Source organism: Carex rostrata, chromosome 35 (assembly GCF_964058835.1).
Source record: "Carex rostrata chromosome 35, lpCarRost1.2, whole genome shotgun sequence".
In the NCBI taxonomy this organism is placed as follows: Eukaryota; Viridiplantae; Streptophyta; class Magnoliopsida; order Poales; family Cyperaceae; genus Carex; species Carex rostrata.
The window spans coordinates 2,814,154-2,836,284 of NC_135952.1; the positions used below are offsets into that span (position 1 = coordinate 2,814,154).

The 22,131-nt window shown below is 39.6% G+C and overlaps 1 protein-coding gene and 1 long non-coding RNA gene across 4 annotated transcripts; one reads left to right on the plus strand and one right to left on the minus strand.

The window, feature by feature from the left end:
- Nucleotides 1-315: 315 nt before the first annotated feature.
- LOC144549519 (heat shock 70 kDa protein, mitochondrial-like) lies at nt 316-3,038 on the minus strand. Its single transcript, XM_078298283.1, has 5 exons — nt 2,916-3,038; nt 2,153-2,229; nt 1,955-2,033; nt 1,292-1,858; nt 316-982 (listed from the first exon to the last, which is right to left on the minus strand). The coding sequence occupies exons 1-5, from the start codon at nt 2,976-2,978 to the stop codon at nt 365-367; spliced, it is 1,404 nt and encodes a 467-aa protein (XP_078154409.1). The 5' UTR covers nt 2,979-3,038; the 3' UTR covers nt 316-364.
- A 2,910-nt stretch (nt 3,039-5,948) lies between these two features.
- On the plus strand, nt 5,949-7,089 carry LOC144549644 (uncharacterized). 3 transcript variants are annotated; one of them, XR_013509750.1, is made up of 3 exons: nt 5,949-6,409; nt 6,510-6,778; nt 7,006-7,089. It is a non-coding gene; the product is annotated as an uncharacterized LOC144549644 (long non-coding RNA). The 3 variants fall into 3 exon arrangements; XR_013509751.1 differs by having other exon boundaries at nt 6,510-6,635; nt 6,714-7,062; XR_013509749.1 differs by having other exon boundaries at nt 5,949-6,127; nt 6,318-6,409; nt 6,510-7,062.
- Nucleotides 7,090-22,131: the final 15,042 nt, after the last annotated feature.

Sequence of the window (22,131 nt, forward strand, 5' to 3'; positions counted from 1 at the left end):
TGAGTTTTAGGAATGTAGATGCTCTAACATCTCTAAAGTGTCCATTTTTTCAGAATATCTCTTATTCCAACTAGGAAGTCAAATATAATCTTTCAAGTTTTATTGATCATTTTCCACCTGGTGTTTAACTATTATTTTTTTCTCAACTTGTATAGCAATAATGCAAGCAATATATGGAAAAAAGCAAAATGTAATATGAAATGTATATTAACTTTAAACATTAGAACCTAGAGAACCAACAGTTAATACCTTGCAATACTGCTTTCAAAAGGGAACATGAAATAAACAGCCTGTAATAGTGAGATATACACAATAGATCCGGTGTTTTTTTGAGTATTGGTTGGAGGTCAAACCACTCGACTATTTATCTATAAGAGATACTAAATACCAAGTTAATATTGAAACTACGGATGATACCAGCAACGGTTTCAAAACTAAGCGAGAAAGGAGTGACATCCAAACGCAGAAGCTCTTTGACATCTCCTCTGAGAATACTTCCCTGAAGTGCGGCCCCCATTGCAACCGCCTCGTCAGGATTCACGCCTTTGCATGGTGACTTTCCAAATATTTCAGACACCACCTCCTGTACTTTGGGTACTCTTGTCATACCACCAACCAAAAGCACCTCATCTACATCCTTAGTTGAAACGCCGGCATCCTTCAAGCAGCTCTTACACGGGTTTTTCGTTCTCTCTATCAGGTGGTTTACTAATGCCTCGAACTTTGACCTAGTCAAAGTGATGTTCAAGTGCTTTGCACCTGAAGCATCAGCTGTAATGAAAGGAAGGTTGATGTCGGTTTGAGAGGTTGAGGAGAGCTCAATCTTGGCCTTCTCTGCAGCCTCTCTAAGCCGCTGAAGCGCCAACATGTCCTTGGAGAGGTCTATACTCTCAGTTCTCTTGAACTCGCTAACCAGGAAATCCAGAAGGGCATTATCAAAATCTTCTCCGCCCAAGAAATTGTCACCGTTCGTTGCTTTTACCTTAAAAATCAATCAAAGCTATCATTAGCAAGATTCAAGGTGAATAAGAAACAAGAACAAACAAGTATCTATCTAGAGCCTAGAGAGTACACTTTATTCATACAAGGAAGATTAGCCCTTTTGGATTAAAAATGAGTGGAATCACATAATAAATTTGATCATCCCTATACTATTCAGGTATAGCATTTCAAGAAAAAAAATTAAAAAAATTCAGTGATTTGTACTCCTGCTGAAAATCAGCAGAAAAGAAGAATTAAATCTGGTTCACCATGAGACATGCAAACAAGAGATAAGAGACAAGATGCTCACCTCAAATACACCATTACGTATCTCCAAAATAGAGACATCAAAGGTGCCACCTCCAAGGTCAAAAACAGCAATCAACCCATCCTTGTTCTTCATCCCATATGAGAGAGCTGCTGCTGTTGGCTCGTTAATGATCCTCTGCACATCCAACCCGGCAATTCGACCCGCATCCTTAGTTGCTTGTCTCTGTGCATCGTTAAAATATGCGGGGACTGTGACAACTGCCTTAGTGATCGATTTGCCAAGATAAGCCTCAGCTGTCTCCTTCATTTTAGTAAGAACAAATGCACCAATTTGGCTGGGTGAGTATTGCTGACCGTTGGCTTCAACCCAGGCATCCCCATTTGGGGCTCTCACAATCTTGTATGGTACCATTTTCATCAATTTCTGGGTTTGTGGGTCATCAAATCTGCGCCCAATCAGACGCTTTGTGCCAAAGAATGTGTTGGTTAGGTTGGTAACAGCCTGGCGCTTTGCTGCGGTCCCCACGAGGAGTTCGCCTTTCTGATAGATGGCTACTACTGATGGTGTTGTTCTAGAACCTTCTGAATATTTTATCACTTTCGGGGTCTACAGAGACAACATTGGGATATTAGCATCCAAGTAACATGTAGCAAATCTTATTTCTACAATTGAAGAAAATAAAAAAAATGGATAGTTGCGAACCTTTCCCTTCATTACAGCCACAGAGGAGTTTGTTGTGCCCAAGTCAATTCCAATGATTTCATTATCAGCATGTTTTGTACTGAATATCAAAAGGCATAAACAAAAGTAAAAGCACAATACAAGTATAATAATTAGCAATCATAGATTGGACTATTGGAGTGATTATAGAAACTAGAGGTTACCGGAAGGAAATTGTACCTGAAAGGTCGGGCCAAGTTAACCCAGTTAGAACTCAGATTAGAGCTGCACCAAATGGATTTGATGTTCCCAGTAAACTACACAGAAATATTGTGTAAGATTAGTTTTGATTAAACAAGAGACTTTCAACCTGACCAAGAACTACAGCACTAACTGCAAGAGTAGGGGATTGGGTTTTGTCTGAAAGACTTTGGACAAAATCTCATCCAAAGTCAAAGTTTAAACGTTCGATTTGCATTGAGATTCGTGCAAACATATTTTAAACTTAATAAATTTAAATTACTCTTTGAATCTAAATACATGTACTAATTTTGATTTTGATGCAGATCGGACGGTTTAGGTCTGGCTATGGATGAAACTTTGTCTAGAGCCGTTTGGACAAAAACCCCACCACCCCAAAGAGTAGATGGTTTTACTTTTACTAGTGTCACTGACAAAACACCGAACAATAATCCACTTTAGAGTTTTTTTTTTCTTTCATTTAACTTCCTATTCAGTGGTTAGAAAAACGATCCAGGTAAAGGTATCTGAAATCTAATAATCAATCAGAAGTGAAAGCTAAATCTTAATATATTTTTTGATTGCATTTTCCCCGTTTCAAAACATGACTTGGATGCCAAGGTCACCGTACGTTAAAACCTAGCGTAAATGAATCATACTACTCTGATCGAATAGATGAACTTTATAGAAACAAAGAAATCTGATTTTCAAAAGAGAACATTTTTCAAGTGGGTAAGTACAGAGACAGAGACAGAGAGGATACCGATCCGATTTTGGAAGAGACCTCTCGTCGTTGGAGCGCTCTTATGACAAGTGAAGCTGCCATTGATTAAGAATCGGAGGTGGAGGTGGAGGAGGAGAAGTCGAGTAGTTCCTAGGGTTTTGGAGAAGTTCCTTCTATCGGAGCGTGATTCTCTTTCTTATTTCCGCGTTTGATTTGCGATTCCCTCGCGATGAGAATGCCATATATAGTTGATGGCTATTTCCATAACCACGCGATAGGGAAAAATAGACTTATTGGATTCGTATCTCTCAGGTACCGTAAAGGATTGTTTGAGATTCGTGCCAGGTTAAAAACAACTGTTCGGATCTATTATTTGTAAAATCTCTTCCACCTTATTAAGGAGCTTAATGTCTAGATCCTGCAAGAGTTGTGATTAAAAGTTGAATTTTCGGAGTTAATATCAGCCATTCAATTTTCAGATCACACACAGCAGAATTTTCTAAATTTTGCTCTTCAACACTTAAGACCCCACTGTTCGCGCCACATATGATCCCTAAAAACCTAAAAAAAAATTCTGGCGCTCCATCTCTTCACCCCGCTAAACAAAATTCTGGCCGCATATGATCGCTAAAAAAATTTACTTCCGCTCCGTCTCTTCACCAAACCATTCCGTCTCTTCACCAAATTACTTTTTTCCCCGTCTCCCTCAGTCCCTCCCCGATCCCTTCTTCCAAAGAAAAAAAGAAAAAAAAGCCCTAATCGCTTCCTCTTGAGCTGCACCACCCCTCTCCGACACCGTCTCTCGCACCATCTCTCTTTTCGTCTCTCTCGCGCTCTCCATCCGTTTGGCGCCACTGACGGTTTCTCTCACGCTCCGGTTTCGGCGACAGAGGTGGGGACCTGACGCGTCGTTTCATCGACATCTGCTTCTAGCATCCAGGTCTCTCTCTTGATTCAACTTCTCTATTATTCTTCTCCTAGCATGCGTACTTCGTATAATCTGTGATGCGATTTTATCAGCATAGAATTGTACATGTCTTTGAAACCACTTCTGAATTGACAACTTGGGCTGTTTTGATCGATCTTAGTTCGTCTCTTAGGTTGCAATTTGTTCAATTTTTTTTTTTTGAGACTGAGCAATCTGTCGCATTTCATTTGTAATTAGAAGTAGCTAGAGCAAATTGATTAAGTTGCAACCATCGTGCAATCTAACTTAGTAGTTCCATTAGTTTTGAGCTGCTATCAGGTGCACCTATTTGCAACACAATCACAGTATGTTGATCGATTAGGGTTTTGGGTTTAGGGTTTACTATTATATTTTTCAACAATTCACCAATCTGTCTCTAATTTTTATTTATTTTTACAACAATTCATTACACCACCAGCTTTGCTGGTATTTGAACTCTGGCCAGATTGGTATGTAAGGAAACATTAGGAGTTCTGATAAAATCAGATATTCAGATCAATGACTCAGATTTGCTGGATTTTCTGAATCTGTTCATTTTTTGAATTGATATATTCTTCCAGTTTTTTTAATAATTTGTATCGTCAGTGCTTTTTTTAGATTATGGAATAAAATAAGACATTGTTTGTTTGGCTTTCCTTTATAGGTACGGTTGAAATAGACCCAGAAGCTGCACATGCCGGGTTTTGCTGAAGTTGTCAGCATGGGAGAAAGAGGTAAACTATTATATTATATAAAATTTGTTCTTAATTTTGACATTTGTTTTGATGCTGCAGATGATGACCCCTTACCGGCCATATAGGGGCTTAGAATTACAGGAGAAGCATTTCCAGGAAGAGAACTTCAAGCAAGTGGTTACTCCATCAATGGCACCAGCAGTTGCAATTTTGAAGTACCGTCCTTGCACCTTTTTTTTTTCCCCAATTGAAGTGTTGTATCCATCAACAACTATGACACTCACTAAATGATATATTAATTGGTACTTGATTGAAGACCAAATAAATTTCAAATTGCACTTGATCTCCATATGAAAATGTACCATAGTACATGCAGACTATATTTTATATTTTTTAGAATTTTTATACTAGATTTTTAGACAGATAGAAAATCACTACTTTTGAATGTTCTACAATTTTTAAAGTAATTGTAAAATTGTTCCAGGTAGAAAATCAAGAGTATTAAAGCAATTGTAAAATTGTTCCAGGATGTAGAACTTGATATCTGGGAATTTTAGAAACTGAAATCATTCAAAAAGGAGTTGCAGATTGATCTATACAAAAATGCCAAGCATGCATGCTCAATATGACCAAATTGCCCTTTGCCATATACTAAATCAATGAAATGAATTAAAAATAAAGTAGATAAGATGATGAAATTGTATGCTCAAGCCCTCATATGCACATCATACATGTTGATAACTTTTTTTATACATACATTTTGTTGCAATTAGTTATTAATTAAACCCTATTTGGAACAGTGAAACACGCAACTTTGATGAGACGAGCCCATCTGGAAAGCATTACTTGGCGGAGGTAATGATCTCATTTCTGGCTATCGTTTTATCGAGTCAACTGTAGATTTAAGATTTGAAGTTATGGCTATCATTTTAAGTGGTGAAGTCATAATTTTTCAGGTTTGTAGCGGGTGGGAATAGTGATAATAGATTGGTTTTACCCATATCTTCCTACTGTGCTTGAGGAACCGAGCCCTTCCTTTTCTTCATTTTATTATTGTTTGCTTTCGTGCTATCTGTTTTAGGGTCATGTACTATACCAAGAACTGCTCTCATGCTGTTTGTTACTCTTTTTTATTTTTTTTCTTTTGTGTTCTTTCTGGATTTTGATCTATGATCTATTATTGTTCTTTCTTGGATTTTGTAAATATACCCTTAACTTAAACCCTGTAAATATGAATTTGTGTGTAAATAAGCCAAAGACATTATATACAACCCATGTACCAACCTTCCAATACTGTACCAGTCACATTCCCTGTAAATATGAAGTTGTGATGGTTGTCACGATTCTCAACTTCATTAGTAGTCAATGCATTGAACCCTAAGCTAAAGCCAAATACATAACTATCATCTTTTCTTTTTTTATCATTTTCAGTTGATTTTCCTTTGAGGAGAAGAGATAGAAGGGCATACGTGTCAAAGAAAATTGTGTGTTCGGTTCAGGCCCCACCACTAGCCTGGCCAGGTCAGGCCGTACCAGAGCCGAGTCGCAGCTCATGGGATGGTCCCAAATCCATTTCAATTGTGGGGTCCACTGGCTCAATCGGCACTCAGGTACTCCTACCATTACAATTTAATTTAACTCAAAACTTTTTGTATACTAATATTATATAAAGGACCCCTTGCCCTTTTGAGAAATTCTACTTGCAAAAATCGAGATACTATATTCATTTAAAAAATTGATTTTTTTAGACTGAAAGCCTTGATTGTAAATTTTTTTCAATCCCAAATTTCAAAATTTCAGACACTTGACATAGTAGCTGAAAATCCAGATAAATTCATAGTTGCACACTTGCACTTGCAGCTGGATCAAATGTCACACTTCTAGCTGATCAGGTTCATTTTTTTTTTGGTCAAAATTTATAACAGTAGAGTTGTTCCTATGAAAATATTTTGAAAAAACAGGTTTGATTTATTCCTTTTTTTGTGTGATCAGGTGAAAAGGTTAAAGCCTAAATTAGTAGCTGTGAGAAATGAGTTGTTAGTAAATGAATTGAAAGAAGCCATAGCTGATTGTGAAGAGAAACCTGAGATTATACCTGGTGAGCAAGATGTCTTGGAGGTTAGTTTTCTTTCTAAAATTTAATATTTATTTTTCTATTGTTTTTACTTTAATCTATTATAGTTGTATTTTTTTTAGGTTGCCAGACATCCAGATGTTGTGACAGTTGTCACAGGGAACATATTGTAAATGCTGGATTGAAGGTATATGATTCTATATTTCCTTTTATGTGTACATTATCTTTTAGTTACTTTTTATATGAACATAGCTCTGGAAAACGAACAGCATCTCATAAAGTTGCTACTTTATGAGATTGTCAGCTATGAAACAAACTGATCAGATTGTCATGTCTTCACAAATATTGGCACATGCATATTTTTCCATAAATAAATCAGCCATCAACGTTCTGTTTGTTTGCTAATTCATTCAGGTCTGCATCAGATGCATATTTCGTCTCTTTGGGATTCACGACCTTGTTTGCTACATTTCACCACGATCGCTTACTCTGTTTGGGTGTGTTGTGTTATGTCTGCTGCTTACAAGAAAAACTGGAGCAGCTTCCAAGGAGATAAGTTCTGTTAATGATTTTTTTTTGTTCATATCTGACATGATAAAGAGGGAGGAGTACCAAATTGATGGATTCTCTTTAGAAGTCTCAGTAACCCCTGTTATTACTGCCAACAAACGTGCTAAGGTTTTCAAATTTGTATTTTTATTTTCTTTTATCAAAGTTTTCAGCACAAGTATGTAACTTCTATAAAATGGATCCTTCATTATTCTTTTTTTTTTAAAGTAGGATCCTTCATTATTCTTAGTTCTGGTTATTTTCACATTACATTGTACTTAGTGTCTTTAGTAAAAAAAAAATGGCCTAACAGTGTTAGAAAGGGTTTGTAATGTGATACTTCATGCCTCATGGATTTTCAATTGTATCTCTCAGTTTTGCAACGAGTACCTTGTGCTAAAAAATATTTCAAGGATATCACTCCGCATGACATTGTTTGCTCGGGATCACTTAAAAAAGAAAGTGGGAAGTGCAATGCATACACCAGCTTAGATTATTTCTCATTGTCTACTTCAGCTTGGATTAGCATATTTAATTAAATGAGTTGAATAATTTATTAAATAAACTTTCTTTTTTGTGAAAAGAATGGTAGTTTTTTATTTGTAATATTTTTTATGTATGTTTGTTAATACATTGAACAGAGGTGCAACTATTCTTTTCTGTTAATTTTACAATGCAGTATTCATGTTTTATTAGTTGTTTTTTTATTTATTATACTTTCAAATAATTCAATGTTTAGGGTTTAGGGTTTAGGATTTATGAAAAAAAAAACTTATATAAATTAGGTTTTCTACTACATAATTTGCTCCCGTTGCTGTGCACGGGTACGATTACTAGTATTCCCTTATGAGGTAATGGAGAGGATGTGAATTCGGATTTGTTTCCATTCCTACTGCGGGAAATCACTTTCCTTCCCGATTGGCGCCAACTCTTTTCATTTTTGCATTTTTACACGTGGCCTTCTTGCGAGTCGGCGCGAAAGCTTTTGGGCTTGTTAAGTGGAATTGCGTAGAATAATATAGATACTGGGCCTTAAAATTAAAAGCCCGTTATAGTTGTTTTGTAGGCCAGGCCCATAGTAACGTTTACCTGACCTTTGAAACTTATTCTAAGTAGTTGGGCCATAGTTCTGAAACTTTTATTAGTCTCTCTCGTACTTTTTAAAAAATATATATATAATATTTAGTGGGATTAATGACATTTTTTTAAGAAATATGTTAATATCTTCCATCATAGGTTATAATCCGGATTCGTTATTATGGTTAGAACAACTATAATATCATGGCATTCAAAACTCAGATAATTTCACAAACAGAGAGACCCCGAAAATACTCGAGTTGTCAATTCAGAATCAAGTTAAAAAAACTAAATCGAACTAAACTCATGAGGAACTCGAGTCAGCTTATAGCTCGTAAGTTAACTCGTAAAAGAAATTAGTGATTTTAATTAGTAGACAATTCTAAAGAAATAACAAAATTAACATTCCATAAAAAAAAAACAATCTACATGTCACACCCCGCGGCCACGGGTAGTAACAGTCCCCCGCCGTAAGCATACAACGCCGTGTATGCTTACAAGGCTAATCACAATTTAAACCAAACAACACGCAATTCAAAACAAGTTTCTAATATAAAATCAGAGTACACAGTCTGGATAGTAATAATACAACGAAAGTATCGCATCCGGATACCAACCATGAGGCCTACCCTATATCTATACAACCAAAATATCTAGGGTCCTGAGATGGTCAGCTACTATGGCCCACTACTCGCGTGCCTCTCCGGAATCAATCGTACCTGTACCTGTAAAATAACCGGGAGGGTGGGGGTGAGAATAAAATTCTCAGTGCGAATTTGCCACAGTTTAGATTATTGGACTTGCAATCAAACTCTATATTCAAAGATGAAACCCAAACAATAAACAATGCAACAGTTATATAAATAAGAAAACATAAATAACAGAATGCCACTACTCGACAACAGTTAATCAACCTGAAACACAGTTTACGGAATTTCAATATGGATTTCAACACACAACATGTACTTTGGCTTAACTCGATTCCTAACGCAGTTCATTAGGGCTTGTAGCAATTACAGATGTTCTCTCGAGCTGAACCGTTATCAAACCCACATCTGTAGGGTTACAAGCGCCTACAGATGGCCAACCAAGCTGGACCCTTTATCGGACACCCATCTGCAATTGCTGTTTGGCTTAACCATTTCCTAAGGTCCGGTTACAAGTCACCAATACAGGTCAACTTGACACATATGCAAACACACGGACTCAAAGTTACCTATACAGGTCAACTTTGCTAAATCTCAAGCAAATATATCTCAAGCCACACATATAGGTCAGTCTCGCAAATTCTACAGATCGACGCATAAGTCAGCAGCGTCACCTGAATCCAGCCACCTAAACAGGTCGGTCTGGCAAATTCTACAGATCGACGCATAAGTCAGCAGCGTCACCTGAATCCAGCCACCTTAACAGGTCGGCCTGGCAAATTCATAAACACAGGTCAACGGATAGGTCACCGTTACCTTATCCAGCCACCTAAACAGGTCGGCCTGGCAGATTCATTCACAACAAGCACAATTCATAGAACTAAACAATTAATAACCATACCAACATGCCAATCAATCTTAACCGAACAATTCAAATCATTCTCATTTATGCAAGAATCCATTTGCAGTACGAATTCCAAAATATGCAACAATTAATCATTCAACATGACAAACGAATAACCAGTTTAATTCCTGAAAATAAAGTATCAAACAAGTCCAAGAATCCCGCACCTTATTATGACGAGCGTACCGCTTAAGCTAAGGATCGGACGTCTCGTATGGTCTCGCAAGTTCTTGCTCGACCGAGCCTACACCTATATTATACGTATACTAGGTTTAACATTGGTTCAGGATCGAGGAGTTTAATCGAGTGGTGCTAGGGCTTATACCTTCCCTATTCAATTTCTATGTTTTTGGTATCAATTCGTTCGGTTCATTATTTCTTACCAAAATCCTCTAGGTCCTCGGGACCATACAACTCTTCATTTGGTGACCATCAATCACCGGTTCACTACCTTGGTTCTCGGTTCATTTCAATTTACCGTTTGGTTAACCCTAATTTGGTCAAAACCTCAAATCGGCTGTTAAATGTTCTAAAAATTCACGATCAGGAGGCAACCCTACCGATTACAAGTCTAATTGGTCGGGTTAAGCAAATCAAATCACGATTAGGCCAACTTTCAATTTTGGCACGAAACCCTAGAAATCAGATTTCATAAATCGGAAGAAATCGGGAAAAAGAATGACAAACAAACTAGTAAGAAGTGTAGAGGAACTAGTCCTCGAGCAATTCGAGCACAAATCTCGGGTTTAAAACGAGAATCCGAGAAATCGAGAAAATTCGAGGTTTCGAAAGTAAAAATGAGAGAAAGAAATATCAAATAGAAGGGTTCTGAGAGATCCTCGGCTGCTTTCTCGGTTCCAAACTCGATTTCTCGCAACAATCGGGAGTCTGAATGAAACGGAAACTCACGGGATCTTTTCCTTCTCTCTTGGACGAATTTCACTTAGAAATGGGGAATGGTGGAAGAGAGAGAGAGAGAGAAGGTTTAATTTGGGTTTTAGGGTTAAAATTACCCTGAATGCGGATTAGCCAATCCGCACTGCGGGTTACCTAATCCGCACTCGAGACTTAGTCGGTTGTCAGCCGAATCCAGGAAAAGTCCGAGCCTACTGCGGATGAACCTGATCCGCACTGCGGTTCACCCTCATCCGCACTCACTACTTAGCCGATTTCAGGAAAATTCAGTGCAATACAGAAATTCATGAGTGCGGCTAAACTCATCCGCACTGCGGATCCCTCACCCGCACTCACTACTTAGTCAATTTTTTTGGCAAAATTCCAGAAAAAGCCTGAGCCACTGCGGATGGCTTCCACCCGCACTGCGGTCAACCTAATCCGCACTGGGGCTATAAAATTCCGAAATCTCGAAATTTCGACGCGGTTTCAATTCACAATTAACTTACTTATTTAGGGGAACCTTAATTAAGGTTTAAACTTCCATTTTATTAACATGATTTATCGATTCTTTCTTTTAAATCATTCGAATTTAATTGTAAAAATTTCATAACGTAACATTTCTCCCCCCCTTAAAATAGAGTTCAGTCCTCTGAACTAAATTGCGTACCTTGGTCGTTGAATAGTTCCGGGTACTTCTCACGAATGGTTTCCTCATGTTCCCACGTTGCTTCCTTAGTCGAATGGCGTCCCCATTTGACCAGAACAAGCTTAATCGTTTTGCTCCGAAGTTGCTGTTCTTTTCGGTCCAATATCTGCATTGGCTCTTCTTGATAGGACAAGTCACCTTGGACATGCAGGTCCGAGTGATCAATGCAATGAGATGGATCTCGTACGTATCGGCGCAATTGTGACACATGAAACACCGGATGAACCCGGTCCAATGCTGGTGGCAATGCAAGCTCATATGCCACCGGTCCCATTCGCCTCAAAATCTGAAACGGTCCAATATATCTAGGACTTAACTTGCCTGATACGCCAAATCGGTGTACACCCCTGACGGGTGAAACTCGAAGCCACACGTGATCCCCTTCTTGAAACTCCAACGGTCTTCTATGCACATCCGCATATTTCTTTTGTCGCTCTTGGGCCGACTTAAGCCGACTCAAAATGACTTTCGTCGTTTCAGCAATCTCTTCTAACATCTGAGGCCCGGTAGGTGAATACGTACCTGCGGGTCCCCACCACAGCGGTGTGCGACACTGCTGTCCTGTAAGTGCCTCTTGTGGTGACATTCCGATACTTGAATGGTAGCTATTGTTGTACGCAAACTCTACCAAGTACAAGTGGTTGATCCAAGATTCTCGAAAACTTAAAGCACAGGATCGAAGCATGTCCTCCAATGTTTGGATTGTTCGTTCGGATTGACCGTCGGTTTGCGGATGATGGGCTGTACTGAATCTCAGTTTCGTGCCCATGGCTTCTTGAAAGCTTCCCCAAAAGTGAGATGTAAATCGAGTGTCTCGGTCAGAGACAATGTGCCTCGAACATCCGTGGTACTTAAACTGGTATTGCAAGAACAAATCGGCTAGCTCTCTTCCGGATGTCTCGATCCGGAGTGGAATGAAGTGTGCAATCTTCGTCAGCCGATCCACTATCACCCATATGGCATCATATTGTCCAACGGTTCTCGGAAATCCAATCACGAAGTCCATAGTGATTGACTCGAATTTCCGCATGGGTATCTCCAAAGGTCTGAGCAGTCCCGCCCTCTTTCGTCTATCCGCTTTGACTTGCTGACAGATCTGACATTTCTCAACATAGCCTTGCACGTTCCTTTTCATCTTTGGCCACCAGAAATATCGCTTTAAATCTTGATACATCTTGACTTCACCAGGGTGGATGGTATACCCCGAGTCATGTGCTTCTGACAGAATCAGATTCTTCAGTTCTGAGTCATTCGGAACGCATATGCGGTCATGGAACCGCAGAATACCATCCTCGTGGAGTTGAAATGGTGAGTCTGCATTTGACTCGAAATGTTGTCGGAATTTCTGGCATTTTGGGTCCTCTTGTTGTGCTGCTCGAATCTGCTCATGTAACTCTGGTCGAACCTCGACCGCAGCCAAGATAATCGAGGCAACTGTAGCTGTACCTGCCCTATTGCTCGCTCCAATCAATTGAGATGAGGTTTCCAATGCAAGCTCACGGGATGCGCCCACGTGCAGATTCATTCTTCTCATTTCTTCGAGAAGGTGTGTCTCGCTGGTGATAATCGATGCCAGATTGATCTGACTCTTCCTGCTTAGCGCATCTGCTACCACGTTTGCCTTTCCGGCATGATACTGGATATCCAGATCGTAGTCCTTCATCAGTTCCAACCATCTCCTCTGCCTCAAATTTAACTCCCTTTGAGTGAAGATATACTTCAAACTTTGGTGATCCGTGAAGATACGGCACTTCACTCCATACAGGTAATGCCGCCAAATTTTTAAAGCGAAGATCACTGCAGCTAGCTCCAGATCATGGGTCGGATAATTCTGTTCGTGTGATCGTAACTGCCGAGAAGCATATGCTATAACATGGTCCTTCTGCATCAATACACATCCCAAACCAGATCCGGATGCGTCGGTGTAGACGGTATACTCCTCGTCGGTGATGGGCATGGCAAGAACCGGGGCAGTTACTAACCGATTCTTCAACTCCTCAAAGCTTTGATCTTGAGTGGCACCCCATTCGAACTTCACACCTTTATGCAAAAGCTTCGTGAGGGGAGCAGCTAACTGTGAGAATCCGAGCACGAACCTTCTATAATATCCGGCTAGCCCCAGAAAACTGCGAATCTCCGTAACTGTTTCTGGCCTCTTCCAATCGGTCACCGCCCGAATCTTTTCTGAATCCACGGCCAACCCTTCACCTGATATCACGTGCCCAAGGAAGGCCACTTTCTCAAGCCAAAACTCACACTTCGAAAACTTTGCGAATAGTTGATGATCTCTCAATCTCTGCAACACTATCCGCAGATGTACCTCATGCTCCTCACGTGACCTTGAATATATCAGGATGTCATCGATGAACACCACCACAGTTGAATCCAATAGGTCGTGAAACACTCGCTGCATCATGTCCATAAATGCAGCCGGGGCGTTCGTTAGCCCGAACGGCATCACCATATATTCGTAATGCCCATAGCGCGTTCGGAAGGCTGTCTTTTCCACATCAGTCGGACGTATTCTCAGCTGGTGGTACCCCGTTCTCAAGTCTATCTTGGAGTAGATCGAAGATCCTTGCAGCTGATCAAACAAGTCATCGATTCGGGGTAACGGGTATCTATTCTTGACGGTCACCTTGTTCAATTCACGGTAGTCGATACATAACCGCAAGGTACCATCCTTTTTCTTCACAAACAGCACCGGAGCACCCCATGGAGATGTGCTCGGTCTAATAAACCCGCTTTCCAGCATCTCTTCTAATTGGGCCTTGAGTTCCTTCAATTCTGCAGGAGCCATACGATACGGACTCTTTGAAATTGGTGTCGTACCTGGTACCACTTCTATGCCAAACTCCACTTCTCGTTCCGGTGGTAATCCGACTATTTCTTCCGGAAACACATCCACGAACTCCGACACCACTGGAATCGTATTCATCTCAGGAACTTCCGTATCAGTGTACACTATTGCTGCCAGATATGCAGTGCACCCTGAATCGATCAGGTGCCTAACTTCCACAGCCGAGATGCACGGTATCAACCCTCCAACCTTCCTACAGTTCAGCATGCACGACATACCACCTTTTGCGGTCACAAAACAAATCCTGCGGTGCGGACAGTCGATCGTTGCGGCATGTCTTGTTAACCAATCCATCCCCAATAGAACGTCGTAACCCGTGATCTCCATAACCAACAGGTCTATCTCGAGATCCCTTCCATCAACTCTGACTTTTCGGTTTCGGCATATGGTTATTTTTCGGTCAGTCGAACCGAAAGGGGTTTGGACACTCAGGACTTGGTTATTGGTTTCGGTTGGCCAGTTATACCTTTCTACCCAAGCCTTCGATACAATGGAATGGCTACACCCAGTATCTATCAAACAATAGGCACTCTCATCCGAGATAGAAAGTATACCTGTCATCACATCAGCTCGAGAATCAGACGGTTGCGAGCCTTCTCCTTCCTCCAGAGTCCTCGTTGCGTCATATGCAACCTCTGCTATACCGAGTGTATGGGCAGCCACTCGACCTCCAATCCTGCCTCCGCTGGTTTGGGAAGCACCTCGACCACGGAATGGTGGTCTACCAGTTCCACGTCCCATGGGCCCTCTGCCACCGCTGTTCCTCTGGAACCCTAGTGCTGCATTCGGGCACTCTCTTGCCCAATGCTCCATACTGCCGCAGGTGTAACAGGCTTGGTTGCGGCGTCTGCACTCGATCTCCGAGTGTTCCTGGTCGCATGAACGGCACCACACTGAAACAAAACCCGGCCGGAGTACCGGTGCTGCCATCTGCCTCGGAGGGGGTCTAGGTGCCACAAACTGTCTCAAGGGTGGTCTAGCTGTCGATGGTCTTCCCCTCGACCTCAATTGCCCGTTCTGGTCCTCCCTCTGCTTCACACTCCTCTCCGTCATTTGCAGCCTTCTCCTCTTGCCGTGCAACTCCACTTGCTCAGCATGATCCATCATGGCCTGCAGCTCAGTAGCCATCGGGGTATCCACAATCATAGAGATCCCCCCGTCAAGTCCATCCAGGTACTGCCTATGGTATCTCACCACATCAGTTTGCACATCAATTGCATACCTGGATAGGGCGAGGAACTCGTTGTTATAATCTGCCACCGTTCGCCCATCCTGCTTCAAATCCAGGAATTTCCTCCGCAGCGCCTCTCGCTGTATGTTACTCAGAAATCGTCGAGTGAATTGTTGTTCAAACCATTCCCATGGAATCTTGGCCTCCTCCCCGACATAACTACGTCGGGCTCCATCCCACCAGAACCTCGCACCCTCCTCTAACTGCTGCTCGGCCAGCTCCACCATATCCTGTTCTGGCGCTCTACACAGAACTAGCTTGGCACTCATGCTCGCGAGCCATTCTTCCGCAGCGGCATACTCGCCAGTGCCATTAAACCGAGGTGGATTAAGGCGCATGAAGGAGTCGTACAACCTCCTAAAATCTTCCGGACCTCCTCGGGGAGCCTCCGGTGCCACCTCATGTCTCTCTGCTTGGCGGCCTCTCTCGTAGGCCGCAATCAATCTATCGTCTAGATCTCGGTCCCGGTTCTGCGCACCTACAGGTCCAAGATCAACTCTCTGGACCTCCGGCCCTGCAGATCCGGCCTCGCTCGCATGAACGATTGGTTCGTTCAGTGGGTTCCTAGTTCTAGGTCGTCCCCTACCTCGGCGTCCTTCCATAGCTCTTAAATAAGAAGAAAATAGTCATTAGATTTGCATATACCTATCTCATAGAAATGAACCAGTCGTTAGCCGTGACGACCCCAAGTATAACGTACCCCACTCACGTATCCTATCAGTCTGGTTAGGGTTTAAACCTTGAGCTCTGATACCACCAAAGAGAGCTGTGTATGCATACAAGGCTAATCACAATTTAAACCAGTCGCGGCCACGGGTAGTAACAGTCCCCCGCCGTAAGCATACAACGCCGTGTATGCTTACAAGGCTAATCACAATTTAAACCAAACAACACGCAATTCAAAACAAGTTTCTAATATAAAATCAGAGTACACAGTCTGGATAGTAATAATACAACGAAAGTATCGCATCCGGATACCAACCATGAGGCCTACCCTATATCTATACAACCAAAATATCTAGGGTCCTGAGATGGTCAGCTACTATGGCCCACTACTCGCGTGCCTCTCCGGAATCAATCGTACCTGTACCTATAAAATAACCGGGAGGGTGGGGGTGAGAATAAAATTCTCAGTGCGAATTTGCCACAGTTTAGATTATTGGACTTGCAATCAAACTCTATATTCAAAGATGAAACCCAAACAATAAACAATGCAACAGTTATATAAATAAGAAAACATAAATAACAGAATGCCACTACTCGACAACAGTTAATCAACCTGAAACACAGTTTACGGAATTTCAATATGGATTTCAACACACAACATGTACTTTGGCTTAACTCGATTCCTAACGCAGTTCATTAGGGCTTGTAGCAATTACAGATGTTCTCTCGAGCTGAACCGTTATCAAACCCACATCTGTAGGGTTACAAGCGCCTACAGATGGCCAACCAAGCTGGACCCTTTATCGGACACCCATCTGCAATTGCTGTTTGGCTTAACCATTTCCTAAGGTCCGGTTACAAGTCACCAATACAGGTCAACTTGACACATATGCAAACACACGGACTCAAAGTTACCTATACAGGTCAACTTTGCTAAATCTCAAGCAAATATATCTCAAGCCACACATATAGGTCAGTCTCGCAAATTCTACAGATCGACGCATAAGTCAGCAGCGTCACCTGAATCCAGCCACCTAAACAGGTCGGTCTGGCAAATTCTACAGATCGACGCATAAGTCAGCAGCGTCACCTGAATCCAGCCACCTTAACAGGTCGGCCTGGCAAATTCATAAACACAGGTCAACGGATAGGTCACCGTTACCTTATCCAGCCACCTAAACAGGTCGGCCTGGCAGATTCATTCACAACAAGCACAATTCATAGAACTAAACAATTAATAACCATACCAACATGCCAATCAATCTTAACCGAACAATTCAAATCATTCTCATTTATGCAAGAATCCATTTGCAGTACGAATTCCAAAATATGCAACAATTAATCATTCAACATGACAAACGAATAACCAGTTTAATTCCTGAAAATAAAGTATCAAACAAGTCCAAGAATCCCGCACCTTATTATGACGAGCGTACCGCTTAAGCTAAGGATCGGACGTCTCGTATGGTCTCGCAAGTTCTTGCTCGACCGAGCCTACACCTATATTATACGTATACTAGGTTTAACATTGGTTCAGGATCGAGGAGTTTAATCGAGTGGTGCTAGGGCTTATACCTTCCCTATTCAATTTCTATGTTTTTGGTATCAATTCGTTCGGTTCATTATTTCTTACCAAAATCCTCTAGGTCCTCGGGACCATACAACTCTCCATTTGGTGACCATCAATCACCGGTTCACTACCTTGGTTCTCGGTTCATTTCAATTTACCGTTTGGTTAACCCTAATTTGGTCAAAACCTCAAATCGGCTGTTAAATGTTCTAAAAATTCACGATCAGGAGGCAACCCTACCGATTACAAGTCTAATTGGTCGGGTTAAGCAAATCAAATCACGATTAGGCCAACTTTCAATTTTGGCACGAAACCCTAGAAATCAGATTTCATAAATCGGAAGAAATCGGGAAAAAGAATGACAAACAAACTAGTAAGAAGTGTAGAGGAACTAGTCCTCGAGCAATTCGAGCACAAATCTCGGGTTTAAAACGAGAATCCGAGAAATCGAGAAAATTCGAGGTTTCGAAAGTAAAAATGAGAGAAAGAAATACCAAATAGAAGGGTTCTGAGAGATCCTCGGCTGCTTTCTCGGTTCCAAACTCGATTTCTCGCAACAATCGGGAGTCTGAATGAAACGGAAACTCACGGGATCTTTTCCTTCTCTCTTGGACGAATTTCACTTAGAAATGGGGAATGGTGGAAGAGAGAGAGAGAGAGAAGGTTTAATTTGGGTTTTAGGGTTAAAATTACCCTGAATGCGGATTAGCCAATCCGCACTGCGGGTTACCTAATCCGCACTCGAGACTTAGTCGGTTGTCAGCCGAATCCAGGAAAAGTCCGAGCCTACTGCGGATGAACCTGATCCGCACTGCGGTTCACCCTCATCCGCACTCACTACTTAGCCGATTTCAGGAAAATTCAGTGCAATACAGAAATTCATGAGTGCGGCTAAACTCATCCGCACTGCGGATCCCTCACCCGCACTCACTACTTAGTCAATTTTTTTGGCAAAATTCCAGAAAAAGCCTGAGCCACTGCGGATGGCTTCCACCCGCACTGCGGTCAACCTAATCCGCACTGGGGCTATAAAATTCCGAAATCTCGAAATTTCGACGCGGTTTCAATTCACAATTAACTTACTTATTTAGGGGAACCTTAATTAAGGTTTAAACTTCCATTTTATTAACATGATTTATCGATTCTTTCTTTTAAATCATTCGAATTTAATTATAAAAATTTCATAACGTAACACTACAAATTACCAAAAGAATTCAAAGCACATAACAAGAAAAGTCTACTAATTATTGAATTACCAAATTAACAAAACAATCCACAGTTTACAACTGAGGTAGTCAATTCGAATTGGTAATGAACAAATTATCAAATTAACATAGCAATCCACAATTTACAACTGAACTAATTAATTCGAGTTGATAATGAGCAAGTGAAAAGCAACTCGAACCAATCCTAAACAAGTTGTGAGCCACGAACATATTATGCAACCCTATCCAAGAAGTAAAATGTATATTAAATATAGGCAAAGGCTTCTATGGACATAAGGACCTGTTTGTAAAATGAACATATTTTTATTTTCAAAGTTCAAACAGTCGATCCGAACCGTTCATCTTGTTCTCCGTATTAATATGTGCTTGGAGACCAAAGTTTACATTTTTCTGAATTTTTTTTACTATTTATTAAGATGGGTACAAAATTCAATGGTCTGAATTTGATATTTTTTGTACCCGTCTTAATAAATAGTAAACAAATTCAGAAAAATGTAAAATTTTGTCTCCAAGCACATATTAATATGGAGAACAAGATGAACGGTTCGGATCGACTGTTTTAACTTTGAAAATAAAAATATGTTCATTTTACAAATAGGTCCTTATGTCCATAGAAGCATCACTCTTAAATATATCTATATATATATAGAGATGGGCTATAGTGCATTGCAATGCATAGGCCATGGTGTGCATTGGACCATAAATCACCGATTCAAAGTCCAAATGACCGATCCAAACCGTTCATCTTGTTCTCCATATTAATATGTGCTTGGAGACCAAATTTTACATTTTTTGGAATTTTTTTACTATTTATTAAGCCACTTTGAAAATCGCTGATCCAACGGTGGCTTCTGATTTTACTGTTCCAAACAGTCACCGTTGGATCAGCGATTTTCAAAGTGGCTTAATAAATAGTAAAAAAATTCCAAAAAATGTAAAATTTGGTCTCCAAGCACATATTAATATGGAGAACAAGATGAACGGTTTGGATCGGTCATTTGGACTTTGAATCGGTGATTTATGGTCCAATGCACACCATGGCCTATGCATTGCAATGCACCATAGCCAATCTCTCTCTCTCTCTCTCTCTCTCTCTATATATATATATATATATATATATATATACACATATATATATATATATATAGAGAGAGAGAGAGAGAGTTAGGCTGGGGTGCTATGGATAGCATAGTGGCCTCTATGCTACGGCTCAATATTCGAGTTTTCAAAATCCAAACGGTCGATCCGAACCATTCATCTTATTCTCCATATTAATATCTGCTTGGAGACCAAATTTTATAATTTTCTGAATTTTTTTACTATTTATTAAGCCACTTTGAAAATCGCTAATCCAACGGTTTTACTGTTTTGTGCAGCCACCGTTGGATCAACAATTTTGTAAAATACTTAATAAATAGTAAAAAAATTCAGAAAAATGTAAAATTTTGTCTCCAAGCAAATATTGATATGGAGAATAAGATGAACGGTTCGGATTGACCGTTTGGATTTTGAAAACTCGAATATTGAGCCGTAGCATGGAGGCCACTATGCTATCCATAGCACCCCAGCCTAACTCTATATATATATATATATATATATATATATATATATATATATATATATATATATATATATATATATATATATATATATATATATATATATAGACAGAGAGAGAGAGATGGGCTATGGTGCATTGCAATGCATGGAGGGGTTTGTGCATTGGACCATAAATCTAAAATTCAAAATTCAAATGACCGATCCAAACCGTTCATCTTGTTCTCCATATTAATGTGTTTGGAGACCAAATTTTACATTTCTCTGAATTTTTTTACTATTTATTAAGTATTTTACAAAATTGTTGATCCAACGGTGGCTTAACAAAACAGTAAAATCAGCAGCCACCGTTGGATCAACAATTTTGTAAAATACTTAATAAATAGTAAAAAAATTCAGAAAAATAACAAAATTTGGTCTCCAAGCACATATTAATATGGAGAACAAGATGAACGGCTTGGATCGGTCATTTGAATTTTAGATTTATGGTCCAATGCACAAACCCCTCCATGCATTGCAATGCACCATAGCCCATCTCTCTCTCTCTATATATATATATATATATGAGCAAGTCTTTCTATGAAGTGCTGAAATTTTTACTTATACCATAATAAAAAAAAAAACTAAAACATCATGATTTTTGGAGAATTTCACATCTATCCGGACTACCAAGCCAATTTGCGGCTCTATTATTTGAGGCCGCAGATTGGCTTGACGGCCAACAAAAACCTAAAAATGCACTGTAATATTAAATATATTTAGGTTTAGAAGCTCTGATAGATGTGGAATTCCTCATAGTTTGATCTTCAACTTTTTATAAAAAAATTTATAAAGAGATATAATTTGTCTACTCTCGATATTAATCACCATAATTATTGATTAATTTTATTATTTTAAAAATCAATAGTAAAGCTTTTGTGAATAGCTTGAGAATTAACTGTGATTTGCTTACATTTCTAAAAGATAAAAAAAAAATGAAACTTTACATAAATGATTTTTTTTTCTATAACAAGGCTTAAAGCCCATTTAAATGATGTATTTTGTTAAAATAAATTGGAGATCAATTGAGTTTCGTTTCTTCCATTTCCATTCGTTCGTGAGGACATCTGACATTAGTTTATGAATGAGGCAAAGAATAATGCTAACTCAGATTACAACATAATTTTTTTTTTGTCAGAGTTTGGAATCTATTACCTCCCATATCAGATAATATATATCTTTTTTGTTAGACTAAATGTTATTTTCGAAAATTGAATTTGCGTCTAGAAAAATAAATCAGTTAATTTAATTTTAAATAAAAGAAATAATATATTAAATGAAGAAAAGAGGAATGAAATGATATTTAATTTTGATAAGAAAATTAATATGCTTTGACAGAGAAGTTAGAAATTTTAAAAAACATTATAAATACATCTTCAATTTTTTTTTTTTGATGAAATACATCTTCAATTAACTCTTTATAATATATATCGAGTGAGTCTATGGTAATGGTACTATGTATATTATGGATTGGTCTATAATACTTATTAATGTTTTCATTTTGAACATTTTAACGGTCAATTCAAACCGTTCAATATGATCCCCAATTCCTTATAAGAATATGTACTTGCATAACAAATTTTATATTTTTTTAAAATTGTTTAATATATT

Coding starts and splice junctions, on each gene's coding strand:
- LOC144549519 (XM_078298283.1), bottom strand. CDS start 2,978: ATGGCAGCTTCACTTGTCATAAGAGCGCTCCAACGACGAGAGGTCTCT. Junction 2,230..2,915: donor TCTCTTCCAAAATCGGATCG/GTATCCTCTCTG, acceptor ATTTCTGTGTAG/TTTACTGGGAACATCAAATC. Junction 983..1,291: donor TACGTAATGGTGTATTTGAG/GTGAGCATCTTG, acceptor TTGATTTTTAAG/GTAAAAGCAACGAACGGTGA.